Source organism: Penicillium hordei (assembly GCF_028827395.1).
Source record: "Penicillium hordei strain IBT 12815 chromosome Unknown utg000005l_segment0_segment0, whole genome shotgun sequence".
In the NCBI taxonomy this organism is placed as follows: Eukaryota; Fungi; Ascomycota; class Eurotiomycetes; order Eurotiales; family Aspergillaceae; genus Penicillium; species Penicillium hordei.
In genome coordinates, this window is record NW_026623146.1 from 3,958,307 (window position 1) to 3,979,436 (window position 21,130).

At 48.0% G+C, this 21,130-nt stretch overlaps 10 protein-coding genes across 10 annotated transcripts; 8 read left to right on the plus strand and 2 right to left on the minus strand.

The window, feature by feature from the left end:
- Nucleotides 1-296: 296 nt before the first annotated feature.
- Nucleotides 297-2,276, plus strand: N7537_010336 (uncharacterized protein; the record flags this gene model as incomplete). The annotated part of the gene is made up of 5 exons (XM_056901390.1): nt 297-330; nt 496-793; nt 852-1,056; nt 1,110-2,033; nt 2,088-2,276. 5 exons carry the CDS (start codon nt 297-299, stop codon nt 2,274-2,276), a joined length of 1,650 nt encoding a protein of 549 aa, XP_056750058.1.
- A 202-nt stretch (nt 2,277-2,478) lies between these two features.
- On the minus strand, nt 2,479-4,230 carry N7537_010337 (Zn(II)2Cys6 transcription factor domain-containing protein; the record flags this gene model as incomplete). The annotated part of the gene is made up of 2 exons (XM_056901391.1): nt 2,479-3,973; nt 4,115-4,230. The coding sequence occupies 2 exons, from the start codon at nt 4,228-4,230 to the stop codon at nt 2,479-2,481; spliced, it is 1,611 nt and encodes a 536-aa protein (XP_056750059.1).
- Nucleotides 4,231-4,630: 400 nt separating this feature from the next.
- N7537_010338 (uncharacterized protein) lies at nt 4,631-5,997 on the plus strand (the record flags this gene model as incomplete). Its single annotated transcript, XM_056901392.1, has 5 exons — nt 4,631-4,971; nt 5,059-5,108; nt 5,182-5,398; nt 5,419-5,642; nt 5,672-5,997. 5 exons carry the CDS (start codon nt 4,631-4,633, stop codon nt 5,995-5,997), a joined length of 1,158 nt encoding a protein of 385 aa, XP_056750060.1.
- A 726-nt stretch (nt 5,998-6,723) lies between these two features.
- On the plus strand, nt 6,724-7,663 carry N7537_010339 (putative short chain oxidoreductase/dehydrogenase; the record flags this gene model as incomplete). The annotated part of the gene is made up of 2 exons (XM_056901393.1): nt 6,724-7,198; nt 7,284-7,663. 2 exons carry the CDS (start codon nt 6,724-6,726, stop codon nt 7,661-7,663), a joined length of 855 nt encoding a protein of 284 aa, XP_056750061.1.
- A 964-nt stretch (nt 7,664-8,627) lies between these two features.
- Nucleotides 8,628-10,646, plus strand: N7537_010340 (uncharacterized protein; the record flags this gene model as incomplete). The annotated part of the gene is made up of 2 exons (XM_056901394.1): nt 8,628-9,133; nt 9,206-10,646. 2 exons carry the CDS (start codon nt 8,628-8,630, stop codon nt 10,644-10,646), a joined length of 1,947 nt encoding a protein of 648 aa, XP_056750062.1.
- A 760-nt stretch (nt 10,647-11,406) lies between these two features.
- On the plus strand, nt 11,407-12,246 carry N7537_010341 (RibD family protein; the record flags this gene model as incomplete). Its single annotated transcript, XM_056901395.1, has 1 exon — nt 11,407-12,246. The coding sequence occupies one exon, from the start codon at nt 11,407-11,409 to the stop codon at nt 12,244-12,246; it is 840 nt and encodes a 279-aa protein (XP_056750063.1).
- Nucleotides 12,247-13,157: 911 nt separating this feature from the next.
- Nucleotides 13,158-13,778, plus strand: N7537_010342 (uncharacterized protein; the record flags this gene model as incomplete). The annotated part of the gene is made up of 1 exon (XM_056901396.1): nt 13,158-13,778. The coding sequence occupies one exon, from the start codon at nt 13,158-13,160 to the stop codon at nt 13,776-13,778; it is 621 nt and encodes a 206-aa protein (XP_056750064.1).
- Nucleotides 13,779-13,986: 208 nt separating this feature from the next.
- Nucleotides 13,987-15,519, minus strand: N7537_010343 (SNG1 family protein; the record flags this gene model as incomplete). The annotated part of the gene is made up of 1 exon (XM_056901397.1): nt 13,987-15,519. One exon carries the CDS (start codon nt 15,517-15,519, stop codon nt 13,987-13,989), a length of 1,533 nt encoding a protein of 510 aa, XP_056750065.1.
- Nucleotides 15,520-17,145: 1,626 nt separating this feature from the next.
- On the plus strand, nt 17,146-18,826 carry N7537_010344 (MFS transporter; the record flags this gene model as incomplete). Its single annotated transcript, XM_056901398.1, has 3 exons — nt 17,146-17,807; nt 17,870-18,621; nt 18,678-18,826. The coding sequence occupies 3 exons, from the start codon at nt 17,146-17,148 to the stop codon at nt 18,824-18,826; spliced, it is 1,563 nt and encodes a 520-aa protein (XP_056750066.1).
- A 482-nt stretch (nt 18,827-19,308) lies between these two features.
- On the plus strand, nt 19,309-20,166 carry N7537_010345 (uncharacterized protein; the record flags this gene model as incomplete). Its single annotated transcript, XM_056901399.1, has 4 exons — nt 19,309-19,383; nt 19,443-19,542; nt 19,622-19,905; nt 19,963-20,166. The coding sequence occupies 4 exons, from the start codon at nt 19,309-19,311 to the stop codon at nt 20,164-20,166; spliced, it is 663 nt and encodes a 220-aa protein (XP_056750067.1).
- Between the last annotated feature and the right edge of the window lie 964 nt (nt 20,167-21,130).

Genomic DNA, 21,130 nt, shown 5'->3' on the forward strand with positions numbered 1-21,130 from the left:
TGGGCACCGACAACCGAAGCCTAGACCTCTCCAATGCGTATGACATTGTGCTTGCCTAGCCTTTTTAATAATTACCCAAAGCACATCCACGATAATTCGAAGCAGGCAAACTCGCATTTCTCACGCAGAATCATTGGGTCGCCTTCGACATGACACCTACGGGTAAATGCCCCTGCATGGCTAGGAAGACACGATTTTTGCCCTAAATGCCTTTTCGACTCCAACGACCAATCCTATCTTCAAGCAAGCCTAGCAATGTTGTTGAAAGTTCTCTCACTATTGCAATGCGCTAGTTTATGCTACGCGGGTCCTCAGGCTTCATGCAAATGTGTAAGTCGATTTTACAAAATCCAACCTGAAAAACGTCCACACTGCATTTTACTAAACTAAATCGACTTACTATTCAGACTCCAGGAGATTCTTGCTGGCCCTCACTGAGCACATGGGATGCCCTCAATACTACGATATTAGGGAAATTGATCCGTAACCTTCCAGTCGCCATCTCATGTTACCCCGGCACTTACCAAGACAACAATGAATGCGCTTATGTGTCTTCGCAGTGGTCGAATTCGACATTCCAACAGCTTTCTCCTGTCGGCTACTTTGGTCCTACAGAGGAATCCTGCCTTCCAATCGCCATGAGCCATCGGCCTCGCACATGTACGCTAGGGCCAGCTCCAGTGTATACCATCAATGCAACAGAGCCCGATGAGGTAGCAGCGGGTATCAAATTTGCACAGGAGAACCACGTTCGTCTCGTGATTAGGAATACGGGGCACGACATGTTAGGGAAGTTAGTAGCACACTATCGTTCAACAAATGCGCTATTTTAACTGATCACTTGGTTATAGATCTGAAGGCTATGGAGCATTGCAGATTTGGATCAAGTACATTCGAAAGGGAATCTCTTTCCAAGAAATATATAATTCCTCGAATGGATGTACGAGGAGCGACTGGGCTGGGTCCGCCATTGTTATTGCTGGGGGCTATATATGGCAAGAGGTATACAAAGTTGCGTTTGAACGCAATCTCACGGTTGTTGGCGGGGGAGATCCGGTTCGCGAAATTCCTTCCCTCAAAAAAGCAAAATTCTGATCTTGTTCCAAAAGACCGTTGGTTGTATTGGCGGTTACACGCAGGGTGGGGGACACTCGCCAGCCAGTCATGACTATGGGCTTGCCGCAGACCAAGTACTCGAGGCCCAAATTGTATTGGCAAATGGCGAGATCGCCACGGCCAATTCTTGTCAGTTCTCGGATCTGTACTTTGCCATTCGAGGTGGAGGGGCCGGTACTTACGGCGTAGTCACGTCGATGACCGTCAAGGTATATCCCAGCAAACCTGTTGTCGCACAGTCCCTCGCAATTACTCCACTGGCCAATGACACAGACTCACTCTTAGACGCGATTACCGATGTCTACCAGCAATATCCCAACATCATGGATGCAGGATTCTCCGGCTATGGCTCCTGGTCTATTAACAGCCCCATGGCTAATCAAACAGCCGGCTATATGCACGTTGTCGCCGCTATGAACAAGTCTCTTGTCCAGTGTCAGAAAGACTTTGATCCACTTTTTCAGACATTACAGAAGTATAATGGCTCTTCACTTCGTATATTGGTGGTGTGGTATGAGTTCAAAACGTATGGGGCATACTTCCAGGCCATGTCTGGTGTATCCCAGTCAATTGGGGCTGCGTCCCCTAACTCCGCCATGACATCACGAATGTTTGGCAAAGTTGCTTTGACGACCAGTCGGACCTCCCTTCGCCACATGATCGGTACCATTGCGGGCAATTCCGAGGAATTTACATTCAATACCGTCGAGCTTGTCGGGGGTGGAAAGGTTCTGACTGACGCGTCTGACAAATACTCCAGCGTGAATCCCGCCTGGCGGTCTACCTACATTGTCAGCATTGTGGCAAGATCTTGGACTAATCATTCATCTGCTGAAACTGTCAAAGACGATATCACTAATATCAAGGGAGGGGCTATGAGAGCGCTCGAACCGTTGCTCGGGAGCTATATGAATGAGGTATGAAGATTCCTCCTTTGATGTGAATTAACAACCCAACTAACTGCAACCAAGGCCGATCGCAACGATCCCCTATGGGCGACGAACTTTTATGGTACAAATTATGTGCTGTTAACACTCATCAAGGCAAAGTACGATCCGAGAAGTATATTCTACTGCCCGACGTGCGTGGGCAGCTCATCGTGGTTTCAGCGACATCTGGGTGGAGCAGCCTACGGCCCACTTTGTCCAACTGGGCTGTGATGTACGATGCTGAATGAGATGATATTGAGACTACTTTCGAATGATTGTCGACGGAATTACATGCGCGAAGGGTTTGAATTCTTTTCTATTGCTGAATAGTTGTGTTAGAATGATCAGAAGGACGTGATGTATGTGTATCTATCCCGAAATATATAACTCATAACAGGTCAATCATGAAATTGTTTAACAACACCAGAGAAAGTCAAGGTGACAGCCATTTGCTGTACCAATTCCCACCCCTATCACAATATCTGATGTAACTTTTGGTGTTGAATTTCGAAAGGTTGGGATGTTCTGCGATGTACGCTAGGGGGACACGAGCGGACTCGGGTATATTCTCTCCCGGTGGAATCCCTGCAGACTCAAAATCGTAGACAGTCTGTAATAGGAGAACTGCTTCGGCGGTAGTAAACATTCCCTCTCGTCGATTGTACTTTCGGCAGATAGCCAACACTTTCTGCCGAACGGTCCAGTCCCGACATTTGAGCCCACACAGCATGAGGCTTCCTAAGAATCCTTCCTTGACAGAAAACAATGGGTCGGGCAAGTGATTGAAGCTACTCAATAACACTTCTGCTTTATCGACAACGCGCTGAAAATGTGGAAGGAGAGGATCCCATTCTGTTTCATAGCCTGAAAATGTCGTTGAGGCGAGGATAACTTGCATCATCTCAATCTGTATCTGGAGGACAATGAAGGCACGGAGGTCTGTGGCAGAGCTAGTCTTTCTGTGAAGAGCACTACACTCCTCGACTTGTGTTTTGAATCGATGGACCTTGTTCGCGGGAGTGTCCCATGTAAATCCTCGTGACAAATTGGTGTGCTGCGGGTCAAACGACACTGGATCGCTGAATATTAACGCCCAACATTGGACAGACACCAGCATAGTCGCTTTTGACGGTTCATCGGCATGTGCAGAGATGTCCACGAGGTTATCATGGATAAGTTCTTGAAGATAGGGATAACCTCCTTCTAGATAATCCTGGAGTCTTGTAGCGCTTGCCCAATGAATATGGAGCTGTATAAATGTGTGTAATAAAATCGAAGCAACCGGGCTCTTGATATTTTCCTTCCTCCATTCCCAGAGGAGTTTAGTGCCGGCTTGCAGATGACAGCGAACGGCATCAACATCGCCTTGGAACAGAGCGAATGTAACTAAAACAACACAGGCTACCAGAATCTTCTCCGTGGCCGCGGGATCCGATTGGTGGCCCTTCATCATCGCCGTACGAAGACAAGCAATCGCCTTTGAGGACTGTCGGATTGGGAAAATATCATTCCGGTTGGAACCAGGGTTCGAAAATCTACGATGCAAGGCACCGATTCCAATAGCTGCATGGCGGACCTCGGGGCAAGATTCACTGACTTGATGGACAAGAACCTGCCAGAATGGGTCGAAGTGATATCCAGCACACTGGCCAGCGGTATACGAACGAAACGAATACAAATAATCACGTTCCATCCGCGACAAACCAACTTGACTCCCATCACGCATATAGATTAAACCAGCGGATTGGACTTGTTGCTGACCCACATGTACAATGCTTAGAGCACCACCATTTGTCCTCGCGGTGCGAGCATCTCGCACTTCACGCGTTCGCTTATCGGGTGGCGCTGTATATCCTTGACATACACGTCCACCACGAGTGCACATAAGACAAGCGGGTCGCGTTTCATCACATTTCTTATGGCGAGATCTTTAAACGGGTGTTAGCTCCGGCCATATTACCCGAGTGAGGTCGTAGGGCCGGGTAGATCGCTGCATTGTGTTTACGCGCTGCGGATCTCCTCGTCCACTAAGAGTTCACCTGGCACTAGATTTTGGGCGTTGGACTTACTTGCAGGTCACACACCCCGTCCGGACCTTCGATGTACTAGCCCTCTTTTTCTTCTGCCGCTCGCGTATCACCAAGGTTGATTGGCTCCAAGGCGGAAGGGTAGGTGGATCTGACATAATGGGTGTGGGATTTGGTATGGATTGTTGAACATTGTGGAACAGGAGGAATTATGGATGTCAGGGGGGTCGCGTAAAAGCCCCCGCCTTGCACGATTTCAGCTGCATCACAAGGATCCTCTGTTGGCTGACCTGTTATTTTGGTTTTTGTCCAATCGTCGGTCGGCGATGTTGTTGGGTGGGGTTCAAGGCCTCAGGCAGCGATATCAACTTTATTTCACGACAGGTTCGATAGCTATGGTTCAAGACCACTTTCTCGCTAATTGTCCTTGTTTTTACTTGGAGGCAGGTTAAGGTCCACGTAAGCTGAAGGCTGGGTTGGTGGATAGAATTCTAGCGGGCCGTGATTGTGTAGTTTTCTTTTTGGCCCCAACTACGGGTGGGGGCCGACCTATGCCGGATGCTGTCGTCTGTGTCCCAATACATTTTCAATATCATACCAAGTTTTCTCCCTCAGATTATTGACATCATTGAGTCCGTGATTTACGAAGGCGCGGTCCGCTCTTGCTCCAGTCTGTCTCTGCCGGGGCTGGGCACACCAAAAAATTTGAAGCGAAGGCTATTACTGGTTTATATCCATGGCTTCAATGGTTCAGAAACTACATTTCAAGATCTCTCTTTGCAGGTTCACGGTGCCTTAGCAAGCCTGCTAAATGAGTCGCATGTGGTACACACGCGTATATATCCTCGCTACAAGTCGGAAGGCGATTTCCGAGTGGCAATGTCCCAATTAAGCCGATGGTACGTGAATAGGGTAGAACGCTGATTGTGATCCATCTAGGTCAGTCGCAGGGATCGTTGGGGGCTAATTTATACCGATATTTGTAGGCTGTCACCGCATGAGGCAGATGATCTCGATGTGATTCTGCTTGGGCATAGTATGGGCGGCCTGATGGGATGTCGCACTTTTGCATGACGGTGCAAAGCCGAAGCATAAAATCTTGGGACTAGTTAACTTCGATACCCCTTTCTTGGGGCCAGATCCTAGGGGTTTTTCTGCTGGACTGGCAACTTTGTTTCAAAAGAACGACGAAACGGCAGAAGAGAAACCGGCGGGTCAGAAAGCCCTGGGGTTCGAAGCAGTCTACAGTGATCCTAACTTCAATCCTCCAAATCATCCCTATCCTAAATCCAACTTTCAATGGATGGACGATGCGGATCTTGAAAGGTATCAAGCATTGCACCCAGAAAAAAGATGGCTAAGGAGAAGAGGAGAGCCGACAAGCATAATCTGAAATCCCGAATTAACGCCTTTGCGGGCCCCATAAAATTCGCCAGTGGCGTCCGGAATCACGCTGAGCTGCAGCGGCGATATCAACGCATGAAAGATTTGGAAAAGGCAGAGCACAGCCCCGAGAGATTACGCTTCATCAACTACTACACATCCAGCACCGGCCGCCGGGAAGTCAAAGGTGCTCTTCACATCCCAAAAGAAACACAGATTTCAAGTTCCGGACCTCTAACTCCACTCCGGCTGCAGAAGAAACGACTGAAAAGAGCGAAGAGTCGATGCATACTCTGAGAATCGCATCTTCTATTTCAAGTAACCGGAGGGGGGGCCGAGCCTTCTGGGAAAGCGATTCTCTATCAACATCAGACTCCAGTCAGATTTCCGACACCCCAAAGGCCAAAAAACCTCGCAGATTTATTCTCCTACCTTCGGCTCATTGGAAAGAAGACAATGACTCTAACTGGGTACCGGTGACGATGGAAGACATAGATGAAATAGAAGCGCACCAGTCAATATTTTCCCCCACTGGCGCATAATATGATTACCTTGTTGGTGATACGATGGGTCTGGTGGAGCAATGGATCCAGAACGATTTTAGTCGACAGCCGTTTGAGGGCATCAACTGAGGATTTTTGTTGTAACATGCAGCTTGAGGCTTCACCAGGTCAGTCTGACCCGTTTGCCTTCCTCGGGATGCCCCCCTCCCCCTCCCCTTTTCTCCCTCCTAGAAATATTTATGTACGGAGTGCCAGCCTTGGAAGCCGGCCAAGCGCCAATTGTGCTATGATAGATCCACTCCACGAACCAGCAGGCAGCGGCCCCACCCGTCTAGAAAGCTCCGAAAGCACCGATTGGGCATATGGATCTTGAACGTTGAGCCAGTCATATAAAATTCAATCGAGAACCAGCTCCACAAAGTAAGCCCTTTTTGGGCGTGCTTTTAGGTTCAACAACACACGAGGCCTCCATATTTCCGTTTACTTCCAAACTCGTGGAATATCAAGAGAAACTAAAATGAAGACGTACATTATAAATGATGCGGGCTTCTTTGTTGTTAGTATACTACCGGCTTTAGCGGAATTAGTACTCAAACTCCGCCCCGTTTACCTCCGAAATAGCAGGGATAACCTGTTTCCCATTTAACCTTCTAATTTCTAGTCCTATATATTTGATGAGAATGTACCCAACTGTTCGGTGACATACAGAACTCCCCAAAACTGCATTTCCGCAACGGCACCCGAATAGGGTTCACTGGACTAAATATGGCATTCAAAACCTGGCTTGTCACTGGTGCATCTTCTGGTCTCGGAGCCGCAATCGCCGAGGCAGCCCTTCGAGCCGGCCATACAGTGATCGCCACCGCCCGCAACCCCACCAAAGCAGCCGAAGCCAACCCCCAGATCTCAAAGCTTGGCGGGATCTGGATTGAGCTTGATGTGACAAGCTCTAGCACCACCAAAGCCGTGGAAGATGCGGTCAACAAGTCTGGCGGTGTTATTGATGTGGTTGTTAATAATGCTGGGTATTCGTTATTAGGCAGTATCGAAGATATGGACGAGGGCGAAATCGAGGCTCAATTTAACACGAACGTTTATGGTCCTGTTCGTGTATTGAAGGGGGTTCTGCCTTTCATGCGGGCGAGGACGTCCGGCACTATTGTCAATATTAGCAGTAGTGCCGGGATTGATGGACTACCTACATGCGCGATGTACGCTGGGACCAAGTTTGCTCTTGAAGGTGAGTTTACGTTGCTTCACAAAAGCTCCTTATCCAATTATAAGCATCTATCTAGGGGAATGACTTACTTACACAAAATGAATAGGTATGTCTGAAAGCCTCGCAAAAGAGCTAGCACCATTCAATATTCGAGTGCTCGTCGTCGAGCCAGGATCACTCCGGACCGACTTTTGGTCAGCCTATGTCGAGCCTACCGCTGGCATGAACAAAGGCTATACTGGGACCCCCCTAGACCATGTTCTCCAGGCGTTCAAGTCAAACACAGGCACCCAGCCAGGCGATGCTGTTAAATGTGCCCAGAGAATTCTGGAAGTCGTAGACAATACCGGCATGGGTGCTGGGAAAGGAGACCTGTTTCGCTTGCCGCTTGGCTCGGATTGCTATGCGCGCTTCCAAACTAAAATCGAGAAGATGCAGGACAACCTGCTGCAAGCGAAGGACATTGCCCACTCAACTAGTTACTGATGCCCCACCTGCGTGCTGGCTTTGCTTTAAATTTTGACTAAACGAATTTGGAATGAATGATCACTCGGTAGAGATTCTTTTCGCACAACATAAGTTTAATAGCAAAGAGACTGCTAGGATGACTGATGTTGAGAAATCTACTAAAATACTAAAATGGCAAAAACTCGCTATTTCAACAATCTTTGCGTCTTTGCGGTAACGATGAGTAAACGTAATACATGGTATTCCTGGTACTCGAAATCATATGATCTTTTGAGTAACATGCCCTGTTCGAACCGTGTAAATTAATCTTAGTATTCGACAGTAAGTGCGAGAGAAGCTAAGGCAGGGGAGTGTACTGGGAAAGTACAATGTGAGATAAGCTGTGTCGGACCTATAAACGAGACGCCTCAACCGTTTTAGGGTGGGTCGAGCTTGTAGCAACCGTGTCAAGCACACCAACACACGTATTCTGTATTGCTGCGCCCCACCAGATAGCAGATTTTCACCAAATAAAATATTTACAGGTAACCACCAGTAGTATCTATATACCATTGAAGCTTCATCCTCAGCTTCAGCTAAATCCCTAGCTGCCTGGGCTCTCTGCTCAGTATATAAGTTCTTGGCATGCTTAGCCTGCAATCGCTTCAACTTTTAGAATCAGCATCCTGCCTTTTTACCATCATCCTATTTGCGCATATAGGTGATAGCGCTGAGCCCATACCAAGAATTGATTTATCATTCTCGGCTTATTTGCATCTGCCTTGTAGTCGCTTTGACAAGGTTAAACTACTAGGATAAAAGGGAGGTGTCCTATCAGGACTGGCCACGTTCGTCGGTGATCCACGTTATGATCCACGTTGGTTAGTAATTGGCTATGATAGCTTGGCAACTGAGACGGTGTCTCTCAAGCTCCGTCTCCCTTCAGAACCAATGGCACCCCACAGCATCTCCTGTTATATGCAGCATGCATTCACCATCAGAGATGCCGCCTGAAAATGGTCCCGCCGCAGACACCCTCGACGAACTAAATCCGGCGCGGTATAACGGCGAAGATTATGCGCTCGCAAGGGACCGGCCCAGCGCAGACTATGGAGATCTGGAGCAGGGTAGCGCCCCCTTGCTTCCCGGAGATTTCCCCGCCCGCCGCGACTCGGAGCATGGGTCTGACTTTGACTTTGAGGTACATCGCCAGAATGCGCGGCGCGATCCGCCCTTCTCTTGTTCCAGGGCCGGATTTATTGCTTGGTGTAAAGGGCCCGATCCGCCCCATATTTATCGCGTGAATCCGTGGTTTCCGAAGTGGCAGGCTGCGCCGGCGCAGCTTGTCGAGCGGTGGTTGCCAAGGAGACGCATGAAGATTGCGGCGCTTTTGGGAGGGCTTTTGTTTTGGGTGGTGGTTTTCTTTTCGCTGCTCAAGACGTCGCTTACGGATCAGGAGGTCTTAGGGTATGGACAGCCGGTCAAGCTGTCGTGTCACCAAAGCTTGTGGTACGTTTGTGTTTGTCCTTTTGACTTTGCATTGATGGTTTTGATTCCGTCCATACTAACTGGTTGTCGTAGGAACAATGCCACGGACTGCGGCATCAACGGCGAACTATGTCGCCCGTTCGAGGACCAGTCTTTCGCCTTTCGCTGCCCGTCCGGCTGCGCGGCTGCGATTCTCCTAGAGCCGTATAATGTCGGCGAGCGAGAATATAACTATCGCCCGCTTGTGATCGGAGGTAAGCCATTCGGACTGGATGATCATACGAGTGGTTTATACCGCGGCGACTCATCTATCTGTGCCTCCGCTCTGCATGCAGGGCTGATCAGCGATAGAAAGGGCGGCTGTGGTATCCTACATCGCCGCGGCGAAACGTCTAAGTTCGAGAACGTGACGCAAAATGGCATCGAGAGCATCCCATTCATGCCTCATTTCCCAATGTCTTTCATGCTCACTAGCCAGGCATCATCCGGGACAAGCGAGACAAAACTGGTCGAGTGTTCAGATATTCGTTGGTCTCTCTTTGCATTCACGGTGGCTGTGACGACTGCCCTGTCAATTACCGTGACTTCCGCGCCGGCATTCTTTAGCGCAATCTACTTCATCACTTTTTTCCAGGTCGCTATGGCATCTGACCCACCTACCTCGAGTTTCTACGAGCTAGTCTCTATCTGTCTTGGTCGGTTCATACCCGGCGCGTTCGTCGGCTTCGTCTTATACTACTTCTGCGTGAAGTATACCCTCCGCGACCTCGACGCGCACCTCGAGAAAACCATCCTCTGGCTAGGTGGGTGCTGGGTCGGCGCCCTAAACACAGACACCTTCGACCACATCCCCATATCCCGCCTGACGCCCCACGACATCCAACAACAACCCGGCGCCGCCACCGCCTTGTCAATCATCATTAGCTCCCTTATTATGATCACGTTCGTCCAAGCGTACTGTTTCCGCCGCGAAGGCCGCTTCTTCCCCATGCTCCGCCTCTACGGCCTGTTTATCCTAGGCATCCTCGTCCTCGTCCTCGTGCCCCATATGAAGCTCCGCATTCACCATGACCTCCTCGCCATGCTCCTTATCCCAGGGACAGCGATGCAAACGCGCCCCAGTCTCCTATTCCAAGGCATCCTCGTCGGCCTATACATCAACGGCATCTCCCGATGGGGATTCGGCTCCATCCTCCAAACCCCCGCCTCCCTGCTTGACGGTGCCAAACTCGGCACCGCCCCGCCGGTAATCAACCCGCCGCGCATCGAGCACCAGAACCGGCTCGCCTTCTCTTTCCCCGAGCTCTCGCCGCACGTCGACGGGATCAGCGTCCTAGTTAACGATGTGCTTCGCTTCAGGAGTCTTAAGTTAAACAATAGCCAAGATGTGGCCGATTTTGTTTGGAATCGGGGATTTGAGAATGAGATTGAGCATTTCCGCTTTGGATATGTGCATGCTCATGCGCTGGGTGGGTTTTGGTATGAGGATTTCACCGAGCCTTCGGCTTGGGCGGTTGATGGGAGCTTTTCCTAATCGGTATAGAACTAGACCTTTGGCGAAGGGTACACCTTGTAAGCAGATAAATCACATAACGAGGGAGTTTCAGCGTAGTGACGGCTAAACAGCCTCTTTACTGCGACTTCAGCTGCCGGGTTGGTAAGATAATCCCAGGCTGCAGCTGACATCCGTGGGTATCCATTCTTGTGTGTCCTCCACCAGGCAAGTGGCCAAACTTCATCTTTTGTTACAATTTATCAACCGTCACCCCACCTTCCCCAAAGTAGTGGCCAAGGACCACTTCTGGTTGTAGTTTCTGTAGGATGCGAGCCTCTAGGCTATGCGGCTTGTTGTCTTGGTTAACCTTTGACCATAATTGCCCCAGTGATAGTTTTGAGGGTATTGCCCATGCAAAGTATCCTCGGTGGGTTAGTGGGTGGGTGGCCACTACGGCCGTGACAAGAAACCCATGGGCCGGCGACGTCATTTTTGGCGTCATTTGACGATTCTGGTAGCTCCGGGCTAAATCGAAATTTATATATAGCGATAATATCTTGTTAATATATTAATAAAGCGTTAGTTATCGCGTATTAAATTGACTAAGTAGACTGAGAATAACCTTGGAATATTCAAGTAATTTATTGTTTGTAACTTGAATACCATTACTAATCACTTGATAGACCCGTTGCTGCTAAGATCACGTTTTAAGTGGATCATCGGGTCAAGCCAAGCTTCAGACCTTCGTATCTCCAACAGCAAATATTGAATGAACCATTTGAAACCCACAGCAATCCAGATGAGCTCAGCACCCAGAGATGCACTGGAATTTCCAGACTCAGATAGAGGCTTTTTAGAGCCTCATCTACCGCCCCAGGATGGCTCGGCACCTCAGTCTGATCTCCCCTTCACAACACTCACATTCGCGACCTCGCTTGATTCTTCTCTGGCTCTGTCACCTGGTGCACGTACGGTGCTTTCAGGCCCCCAGTCTAAAGCAATGACTCACTATCTACGATCCCGCCATGACGGAATTATCATTGGCGTTGGTACGGCAGTGGCAGACGATCCCGGTCTCAACTGTCGAATCACAGGGGTTGGGGGTTATGGCCAGGAGGGATTGGCTGGCCAACCTAGGCCAGTTGTGATAGATCCCACAGCCAGATGGGAGTTTTCAGACGATAGCAAGCTATTCCAACTTTGCAGAGAGGGGCGTGGCCTTGCCCCATGGATTATCACCGCAGTTGAGAACCCAAATTCCCAGAAGCAAGCCTTGCTGGAAAGGTACGGCGGAAGATTTATTTCAGTCAACATGATTAGAACTCATACCGGCCGACATCAGATTGACTGGCCTGATCTCCTCGTCACCCTGAAATCTAACGGTCTTGAAAGCGTCATGATAGAGGGTGGTGGCCAGGTCATCAAATCCCTTTTGAGCCCCATTTACATGTCTTTGCTGGATAGTGTCATTGTTACTATTGCTCCCACGTGGCTGGGTGAAGGTGGTGTCGTCGTTTCCCCTGCTAGGCGCTTTGACGAGGGCGGAAATGCGATCTCCGCAGCGAGATTGAAGAATGTCAAATGGCACCCATTTGGGGAAGATGTCGTCCTATGTGGGCAGATCAAGCTCTCTGACTGAGAGAATAGCCTGGATCTGTTTACCTACTGACTGACCAACAACCCATGCTAAGTACATGTTCCTGAGATCTACCTCCTCGGAAGGACCCCAGCACAGAGGGTACAACAATTGAAAACTATGTTTGACCTCGTGGTATAGCTGTGACAAATGGAAAACAAGTCATGTTCTCACTCCGCAAGCCTACGTTTCATCGAGAGTATTCCGTTGACTCCATTCGTCCACTACAAGTCAATACGCATGTATCAAAAAGTACGGAACGGCGTCTTGTGCCAAAGGATGCGATGAAGGACTTACTAGCGCGTTATGAATGGACTGCATAATTGTGCACCACTATGACAATCCACCTTACCATAACAAATTAAATCTTCCAAAATCAATACAATGTGGTATTCATCCACTTCACACAGCTTTATATCTCGAAACATATCATGGCTACTCTGGGTGAATCCAAATGCTAATTCTGGTAACCGAAGCCAGTTTCCAGCGCTACCGTTCTCAATGTACGCGTCCTCTAGCCAACGGATCCAACCCCATGTTTTCATTCTCTTGTTGGCCAATGTCTTTTCTTGATTTCATTCAAACTCAAACGAGCTTTGTCGGCAAGCTTTGTTTCATGTAGGAAGAATTAGATGTTTCTCGCATGTCCGAACCCGTCAACAATGGTATTGTATCACTGTGTCCTTTATTTATCTCCAACAATGGCCTTTGTTTCCGGGTGATCCATTTTCGAACTAATAGCAGAGCCAGGAAACAATAAATACCCCCTATTCCCAGATCATCAAGGCTTCATCAGCAACGATAACCCCGTCCCTGATCAACGCTCGCATCCTGTAATCTATCTGCCATGCCTAGGTAAGTACTGCCTAAGCACTTCATATACTGACATCCTTTAGGACACCAATCTATAGACAATGCCGCCACTCAATGATGCTGAGCAACATGAGCGTATGCTCACAACGCTTGGGCGCCGAATTCGCGACCTCCGGTCCAACCCAGAGAACCACTCGCTGGTAATTGCAAGACTGAATGCAATATCTCGTCTAGCACGCATATGTGTACAGTTCGGGAAGGATGCTCGTTTTACGCAGCTTTGTCATACTCTTCAGAGGGCTTTGCCCGGACAAATTGGACTGCTCGAGAGTGACATAAACAGTAACGTTATAGTTGCAGATGCTCTCGAGCGAATGATTCTTGAATCTTCCTTGTTTCCTCGTACAGTCGATGTTGTCAATATACAGGATGGGAAGTTTGACCAGGGTGCTGATGCAGAATGTAGTGACGGCGAAGGCGAGATGGATCCCAGTGATGATAACTATATCGCACGGTTGCTCCTTGGTTCGAAATGGGCTAAAGAAATAGTTGATTTTGCGGAGGAGCCCTATAGGGAGATTGATGCCAGTGACAAGGAAAGTGAGATGGATCCAAGCGATGATGCCTATATCGCACGCCTGCTCCTTGGGCCGAGTTGGGCTACTCCGGTAGCTGATTTTGCCGAGGAACCATATGGTGGAAAGGAGCCGTTAGGTAAGTGATTATATGTTATCTATTTTGACAGTTCTTGAGCGAATCGTACTCTCTATAGCAATGGTTAGCTGAATCAATATTGCTTGGCGTATCTTATTGAATCATGATTGCGGGATGGAAATATAAAGAACATGATATACAAAATTTTGATGAATTACATAGTTTCTTGAAAGTGTTGGGATCGCTTTTACCATCGAGATCCAGTCTGAGGGCCGTTCAATATTTGTAGGCCAAGGCAAAAGACGGCCCGGTGCTATCTCGGCTCATACCTGGTCTGTCGGCCTTCGACCGTGACATCTCGCGGCTCATGATGTTGACCAAATTCGCTTGGTCTGCTGTCGTCCCGGAGCCTCGTCTTTGTATACCCCTTGGCTCATTCTCGCTGTCCGATGTTTCACTTCCTTCGACATCATGCACCGTTTCCCGTCTGACTAGTTGAGCCTCTTGCTGCTCGCGGAGTATGGTGGTCACTCGCTCTTCAGAAGCCTTTTCGTCCATTTCTTGTTTGATGCACGCGTAATGAGCCCTTCTATAAACACCGATTGAGCTCAAGACCATACCAAGAACCTCGTAAACGAAGAGAACAGGTAGCGAGAAATAGAGTTGAGGGTTGCAGCCAGAAGACCAGATGTCGATGAGCACCTGGAAGATAGAATGTGCTGGTAATGCGAAGCCCACTTTAAAGAAAGCAGGTGACAGCTCAAATGGGAGAATAATGGAAGTGACATTCAAGATGACCCACGATATCAGTGCCATCGGTATGTAGGGAGGTGGAATCCAGATGGTGAAAACGTCTAGCACAAGGAAGTTCAAATGCGCAAAGAGCCATAATGCTAACCAGGTGAGCGCGAACTGGTTTCCGTTAACATCCCAGCCACTTCGGAATGCCCAGATTGCACCTGCTGTGCACATGGCTCCGGCGAGTGTGTAGATTAAAGAGATGATTTGGCGCGCGATGACGATGCGATGGGGTGATACCGATGTGTAAAGTTTGAATTGAGCGTATAACCCATTGACAGTGCCCAGGTAGAAGAATTCCTGGATGAGGATCAAAATGACAACTAGCGTGTTGTAGATTGCCCTTGATCCTTGGGATGTGACTAGAATATTGTGGTCGGCTAATGTCCAAGGGTCGTAAAATGCAGCAAGCGCAGCGGGATCAGAGCTGTTGACACTCTGCAGGGCGTCTTTCGCATTAGCCTGCGAGTACGCAACACGCGTCGTGTCCGAGAGCAGCTTGATACTTTGTGCAACGACTGAGTCAACGACTGTCGGGTAGCGCACTTCGTTCCACACCATGGTGAGAACATTGGTCTTGTCGTATGAAGAGGCAGCTTGCCCACCCGCAAATGCGGCGCTCAATGCGTTCGACGCATTTGCTGTGGTGTACAACGCTCCCCAGTATTCAATGTCGCAGACTGCACCTTCAATTGAGCCAGGTTGAGGGTACACGGAGGGAGATCGCTCAACAAAGGTTGGAAAGCTGGGTCCTTTGAGCTTTTGGAATGCGACACGGGCTGCATCGCCAATCGCACCGCCATCGTAATCAACGAACAAAATATTGATGTTGTGGACGTGTCCAGACTGCTGGAAGAGAGCGCCAAATATGTAACAGAATAGACCCAAAAATAGTAATTGGAGGAGCAGAAGATTGACAGTAGCTGCCTTTAGAAGACCAAATCGAAGCGGCCGAACAGCTGGGTGGTGGATGCTAGGCCGCTGCTGTCGCGCTTTGGGATAGAACTGCATGTAACCTGCTGGAGCAATAGCTCTGTCACACCTCGAGAACGATGATTCAATCTCGCACAATATGTAGAAGGAATTTGTGAACCTTTTGATTTTTCAGGTAAAAAGAAAATTAGTCAATAAGTCAGCATAGAACGCCGAAGGCCGGTGGAAAAATTATAAGCCCCGAAGACCGAAGTGTTTCCGGATATACGGCTATACGCCCCATAAAGAGAGAGAGGTCATCGATGACAAAGTGGATTGGGAGTTGACGCCTGAATAATCCGGCCTGATGGCCCTCTTTTGGCCAACCCATTCTCTCGGTGTCGAAACGCGATTGACACGTCAGATCTCTGTCCATGTGGAAGGGTCCATGGGCTTTCTGTTTCTGTTCAGCACAGCATAAGCTCGTATCAAGGAGCCCCAGGGCAATTTCCGGGATCGCCAAGGTGGATATTGAGATAAAGGCGTAGCTGAGATTGCTTATGCCGTTGTTTGTCAACTCGAAATCTGAGGCGAAAAGCCGTATCAATAATTCGATCAGACCAGATAAGCGGCTTCTAGCAAACAACATATGATGGTGGTTCAGCTTCTCTGCAGATCGCTTGTTAATGTTGTATTCTGCACATTCCTTCGTAAGCGTGCCTCGTATTTGTCTCCGAACATTCCAGAAAAATGAAACAAACCCATATTCAGAAGTCCGCTGTCGATAAATCGACGCCAATCTGGTCTACGGTCGATCATCTTACTTTAGTAAACCCCAGCATATCAATTAATTATCCAGTTCTCAACCCCCATCAAACACCGATACCATATTTCTTCAGTGTCTCGCGGTCGCATACCTCTCTCGATGATTACTCTCCGTGCGAGTCGCTTCGCTTCTACATCTGGCTCCATAATCGCTATGGATGTCTCTACTAGTACTAGTGAGGGGTGGTCCGGACGGTGAGCTGGATGGAAGTGATGATGAAGCTTTGGGGGGTCGCCGAAACCCACGCCTAGGTGGTACTGCCTGGTGTTGATGAGTAAGATATGGATTTGTTTTTCTTTCTGTGGGTGGTAAGCAAGGTATGCCTAGCCAGAGGCCCCTTTTGGTGGAATGGAACAAGTAACAAGTTTGTGTATATGCATGGCAAAGGTGAGTCCGAAATGTATGTCACTGATACGCTGGGCGCTGCGACAGATCCTGAAAGTAATTTGGATTCAACCACAACAAATGACTCAACAAGCCAAATATAAATCTCAACAAATTAGTAACCATTCCACCGAATCTCAGCTTACAGGCCTCAAAAATGCAAAAATGCACCCGTGGACAGGCAGGTTGCAGGTTGAATAATCCAATGTTGAATAATCAAAAAATCCCTCTCTAACCAATCAGATGCTCGTATTCTCGTATCCCCGCTTTACCCATCTAAAACGGCCTTCTGAGGGTGGCTTTTGGGCGATGAACGCGGTGTGGCAGATACTGGAAACTATATAACCTCGGCCTCGGGTATGTAGAAAGGTTAAGGAGCAGTAATATCTGGCCTCGCAGCACTCACGAATTACCGATTACCCTATCGTTATATTCCATCATTCTTCATAAGAGAGCGTTGTCACGATGCGTACCTAGCCGGGTTTTTCTGCTCACTTAGCCAGGGTATTTTCAAAATGGTGCAACTAGAGGACGACTCTGAGGCCAATGTACAAGGCCCCGTGGAAGTTTTGCAATCATCATCTGACGATACCCTCGAAAGGGCATCAGACACAACTGCGGAAAAAGCCCAACCCAGTGAAACATGGAATTGGGAGGATGATCCGAGCAATCCTTACAATTGGCCGACAAGCCAAAAGGTTCTGCAAGTGGGGATGATTGGTTGGGCGGCTTTTACAACGTTAGTTGTTCCTTTCACACGATGGGAAGGTGACTTGAAATCTGACACATTTAGTACTGTTGGGGTGTCTATACTATCACCGGCCCATTCGCAGTTAATGGAAGAATTCAGTGTCAGCAACACAGTCGCTATACTACCATTGTCGCTCTACGTTTTTGCCCTAGCGCTTGGTCCCATCGTTGGGGGGCCTCTTTCTGAAACTGTGGGGAGATACCCGGTCTACATAGGGGCGATAGGTCTGGGCACTTTATTCACTCTAGGTGTTGGGTTTTGTCCTACATTTGCCGGGATCTGTGTTTTACGGTTCTTGGCTGGTTTCTGCTACGCACCAACTCTGGCGATTGCGGCTGGAACTCTCAATGAGACCTTCCAACCAGTTCAACGTGCTCTTCCCTCGGCTATCTTCATCCTCACGCCCTTTTTGGGTCCTGGTCTAGGGTCATTACTCCTTGACTCAATGTAATTGCCAAGTTCTCCGTCTTGCTGACTATTTTGTCTAGGCCTGTCATTGGCAGTTTCATAGTCAATCGGAAAGGCTGGCGTTGGACACAGTGGACAACGATTTTTTTCGCCATCTTCACTGGTATCACAGTTGCCATTGCCAAAGAGACCTTTCACCCTATCATTAAGCATCGTCGTGCCAAGGAACTCGGATTAGAGCTTCCCCCATCACCCCCTCTCTCTTCGAAGCTGCGTCTATTTGTAACCATTTCTCTCCTCCGCCCTATCCACATGCTCCTAACCGAACCCATCGTGGGCTTCATTTGCCTTTACATTGCTTGTGAATTTGCAACACTGTTCTCGTTCTTCGCAGCCTTCCCATTGATCTTTCAAGGTATCTATCATTTCAACATAGAAGACTCCGGTCTTGTCTTCTTGGGTATTGTCGTCGGAAGTATATTAGGAACTGTCACTGTCATATTATGCAACGTCTTCCTTTACCTCCCAAAAGTATCAAAGCATCCAGGCGGGCAAGTACCACCTGAATATCGTCTCTATCCAGCACTAATAGGTAGTGTTGGACTGCCGATCGGACTGTTCTGGTTTGCATGGACTAGCAGAGCTGACATCTCCTGGGCGAGTCCTGTCGTTGCAATCGTCGTTTTTGCATGGGGAAATCTATGTGTCTTCGTGAGCACGACGCAGTACATTGTGGATACCTATCATGGTCTCACTGTCGCAAGTGCCATGAGCGCCAATGGTTTGGCGCGTTATGGACTCGCAGCTGCCTTTCCTCTGTTTACTGTTCAAAGTGAGTATTGGCCTTTCTTTGAAACGTTGAGAAACATACCCTTACATGTCTTATAGTGTACACCAGGCTTGGTGCAGGGTGGGCTTCTAGCTTGCTTGGGTTTATTGCAGTGGCACTTTTGCCTGTTCCGTGGGTCTTTTTCAAGTATGGAAAAAGATTAAGAGCTTTGAGTAAATATGAAACCGCGGAAAATATCCCCAAGTAACGGTACACTCTGAGTACATGACATGGGTTATGATCCTGAATGATAGTAAATAGTTACCTTCACTGGCATGATGCATGGTCAGCTAATAGATTTAATGCAACATAATCAAAAGATGATTTGTCTGTCTTGTATTACTGTAATTCTAATCCGTGAGACAGTTTATTAAGGGATTTACATACCCTGATTGTTCCCCAGTATCCAAAATACCCTTTCCCAACAAAGAGAACAACATCCAACCTTGGAAATATAAAGGTTAAGCTCGGGGCTCCGGGAATCCACCCAACCTAAATTTAATGGGCATTTGATGTTGAGATCCGAAAGTTTGTTGGGAACATCTTCAAAGATTGTACCTCAATCCCATCCCCAAACCCTGAATATGAATAATCACAAAATAATGTCATGGACTATAGAAAGAACTCAATCCCAGCATTCTGATTTATGTATATTTCCACAGTCTATCGTCAAACAATACTACTCTAATCATGTCTGCTCCTAAAATAATCTTTTACTTCGACATTGGCAGTCCCTTCGCCTGCATTGCGTTCCATGTGTTGAGGGTAAGTCGAATATTCCAAAGCATTGAACGAATGTAAAATCAGCTAATGATTGTCTATAGACATCCCCTGTCTTTGCGACATGTGATATTGTCTATGTCCCCGTCTCCCTGCGAGAACTGTTTCAGACGTGCCAAAACACACCTCCTCTTGCAGTCAAGAGTCAGTTTCTCTTCCTTCCTTCTTCTAGCACTACCGATTACCTACTCTACGTCTGAACTATGCTAATTTCCAGTTGTAGACAAGTTTCAATGGATCAACCGAGAGCGTATTTACTGGGCTCGTCGCTTCCAGGTTCCCATGTCGGAAGCCATCCCAGAGGGATTTCCTGCATCCACTTCGGACGTTCAACGTGCACTCTCCCTTCTGGCTACACAATTTCCCGATAAGTTAGTTCCTATCGTGGATAAACTCTATCGCGGGTTTTGGGAAGAGGGAAGCTCGAAAGTTCTCACTGAGTCCGGTTTCTCTGCTGTCTTTGAGAGTGAGCTTGGTGCCGAGAACGTTAAGCAAATTTTGGATCAGGTATGTTCCATCTTGTCTACATGTCTCCTTGTTTTCTTACCTAATATTTTTCTACAGTTCAAAGGTACTGAGGCGAAAGCCACTCTGGATGGAAACACACAACAGGTTTTCACCTCCGGTGCCTTCGGTTTGCCTTGGTTTGATTGCACAAACCCCCAAGGAGAAAAGGAAGGTTTCTGGGGGATTGATCATTTAGGTCGACTTGTGGACTTTCTGCAACTAGACACCAGTCTAGACAAGTCTTTCCGCGTCTTACTCTGATATCTAGCACCACGTATTTTCAGTCAATATCGACCGTCCTCTGCAAATTTTCAGATAGGCGTCATATCAGCCTATCAGGCGCAGTTTGAACTTCCGTTGGAGGCAAATTGCTGTTAGAACAATAACGTATTCGGCAAGCGAGTGGCCACCGCAAGCGAGTGGCCACCCCAACTAAATGTATTAATTTCAAATGTAAATATGTCAACCAAAACTCCATTAAATTAAATACACTAAAATCATCTATCTAGCTGGGCATCTATTGATTTTATGCCCTGGTTTCTTACACCCACTACAACGTTGTGGGCCCTGTATAGATGAATGTAAACCCGGCGATGCAGCCCTACGCCGAGGGGGGGGGGGGTGCTTTATCTACTACTACCGGCGTAGTAATCAATTGAGAAGCTTCTTGAACTAAGAGGCTATCTTCGGCGGGTATCTGCCTCCGGGATCTAGTACGCTTTTGCTTCTGCTTCTCGTTGGTAGCGCGTAATTCCTTGTTTTCGTTGGCGAGTAAGATAGCACCTTATATTATAAGACGGAAGCCTTTTATAAGCTGGTTTAATATACGATCTAACGGGCTAGGTAGGCTCCGAGATCTTATACGAAGTAAAGCTTTAATTGATAAAGCTTGCCGACGTAGTTCTTTCTCTATAAAGGGGGTTTTTAGGGTAAAATTCCGGCTCGATTCACTACCCCGGCTAGCTAGGGGTATCGGGGTTCGAAGCCGGATATTAAGCTTAGAAATCACTCGGTCGGGTCTAAATAGTACTAAACCGGCTACTACGAAGCTATTTTTAATCGTCTCCGATTTAAAAGCTTTAATTCGTATAAGAGGGTATACTTTAAGGAAGTCAAGTTTGTCGATATAGTTGATCCCGTTCTATATCTTAGTTTCAACCATCCGACCGTACGTACGTTTTAACATAGCAAAACAACTAATATCAAGAGGTTATAAAAGATAAGA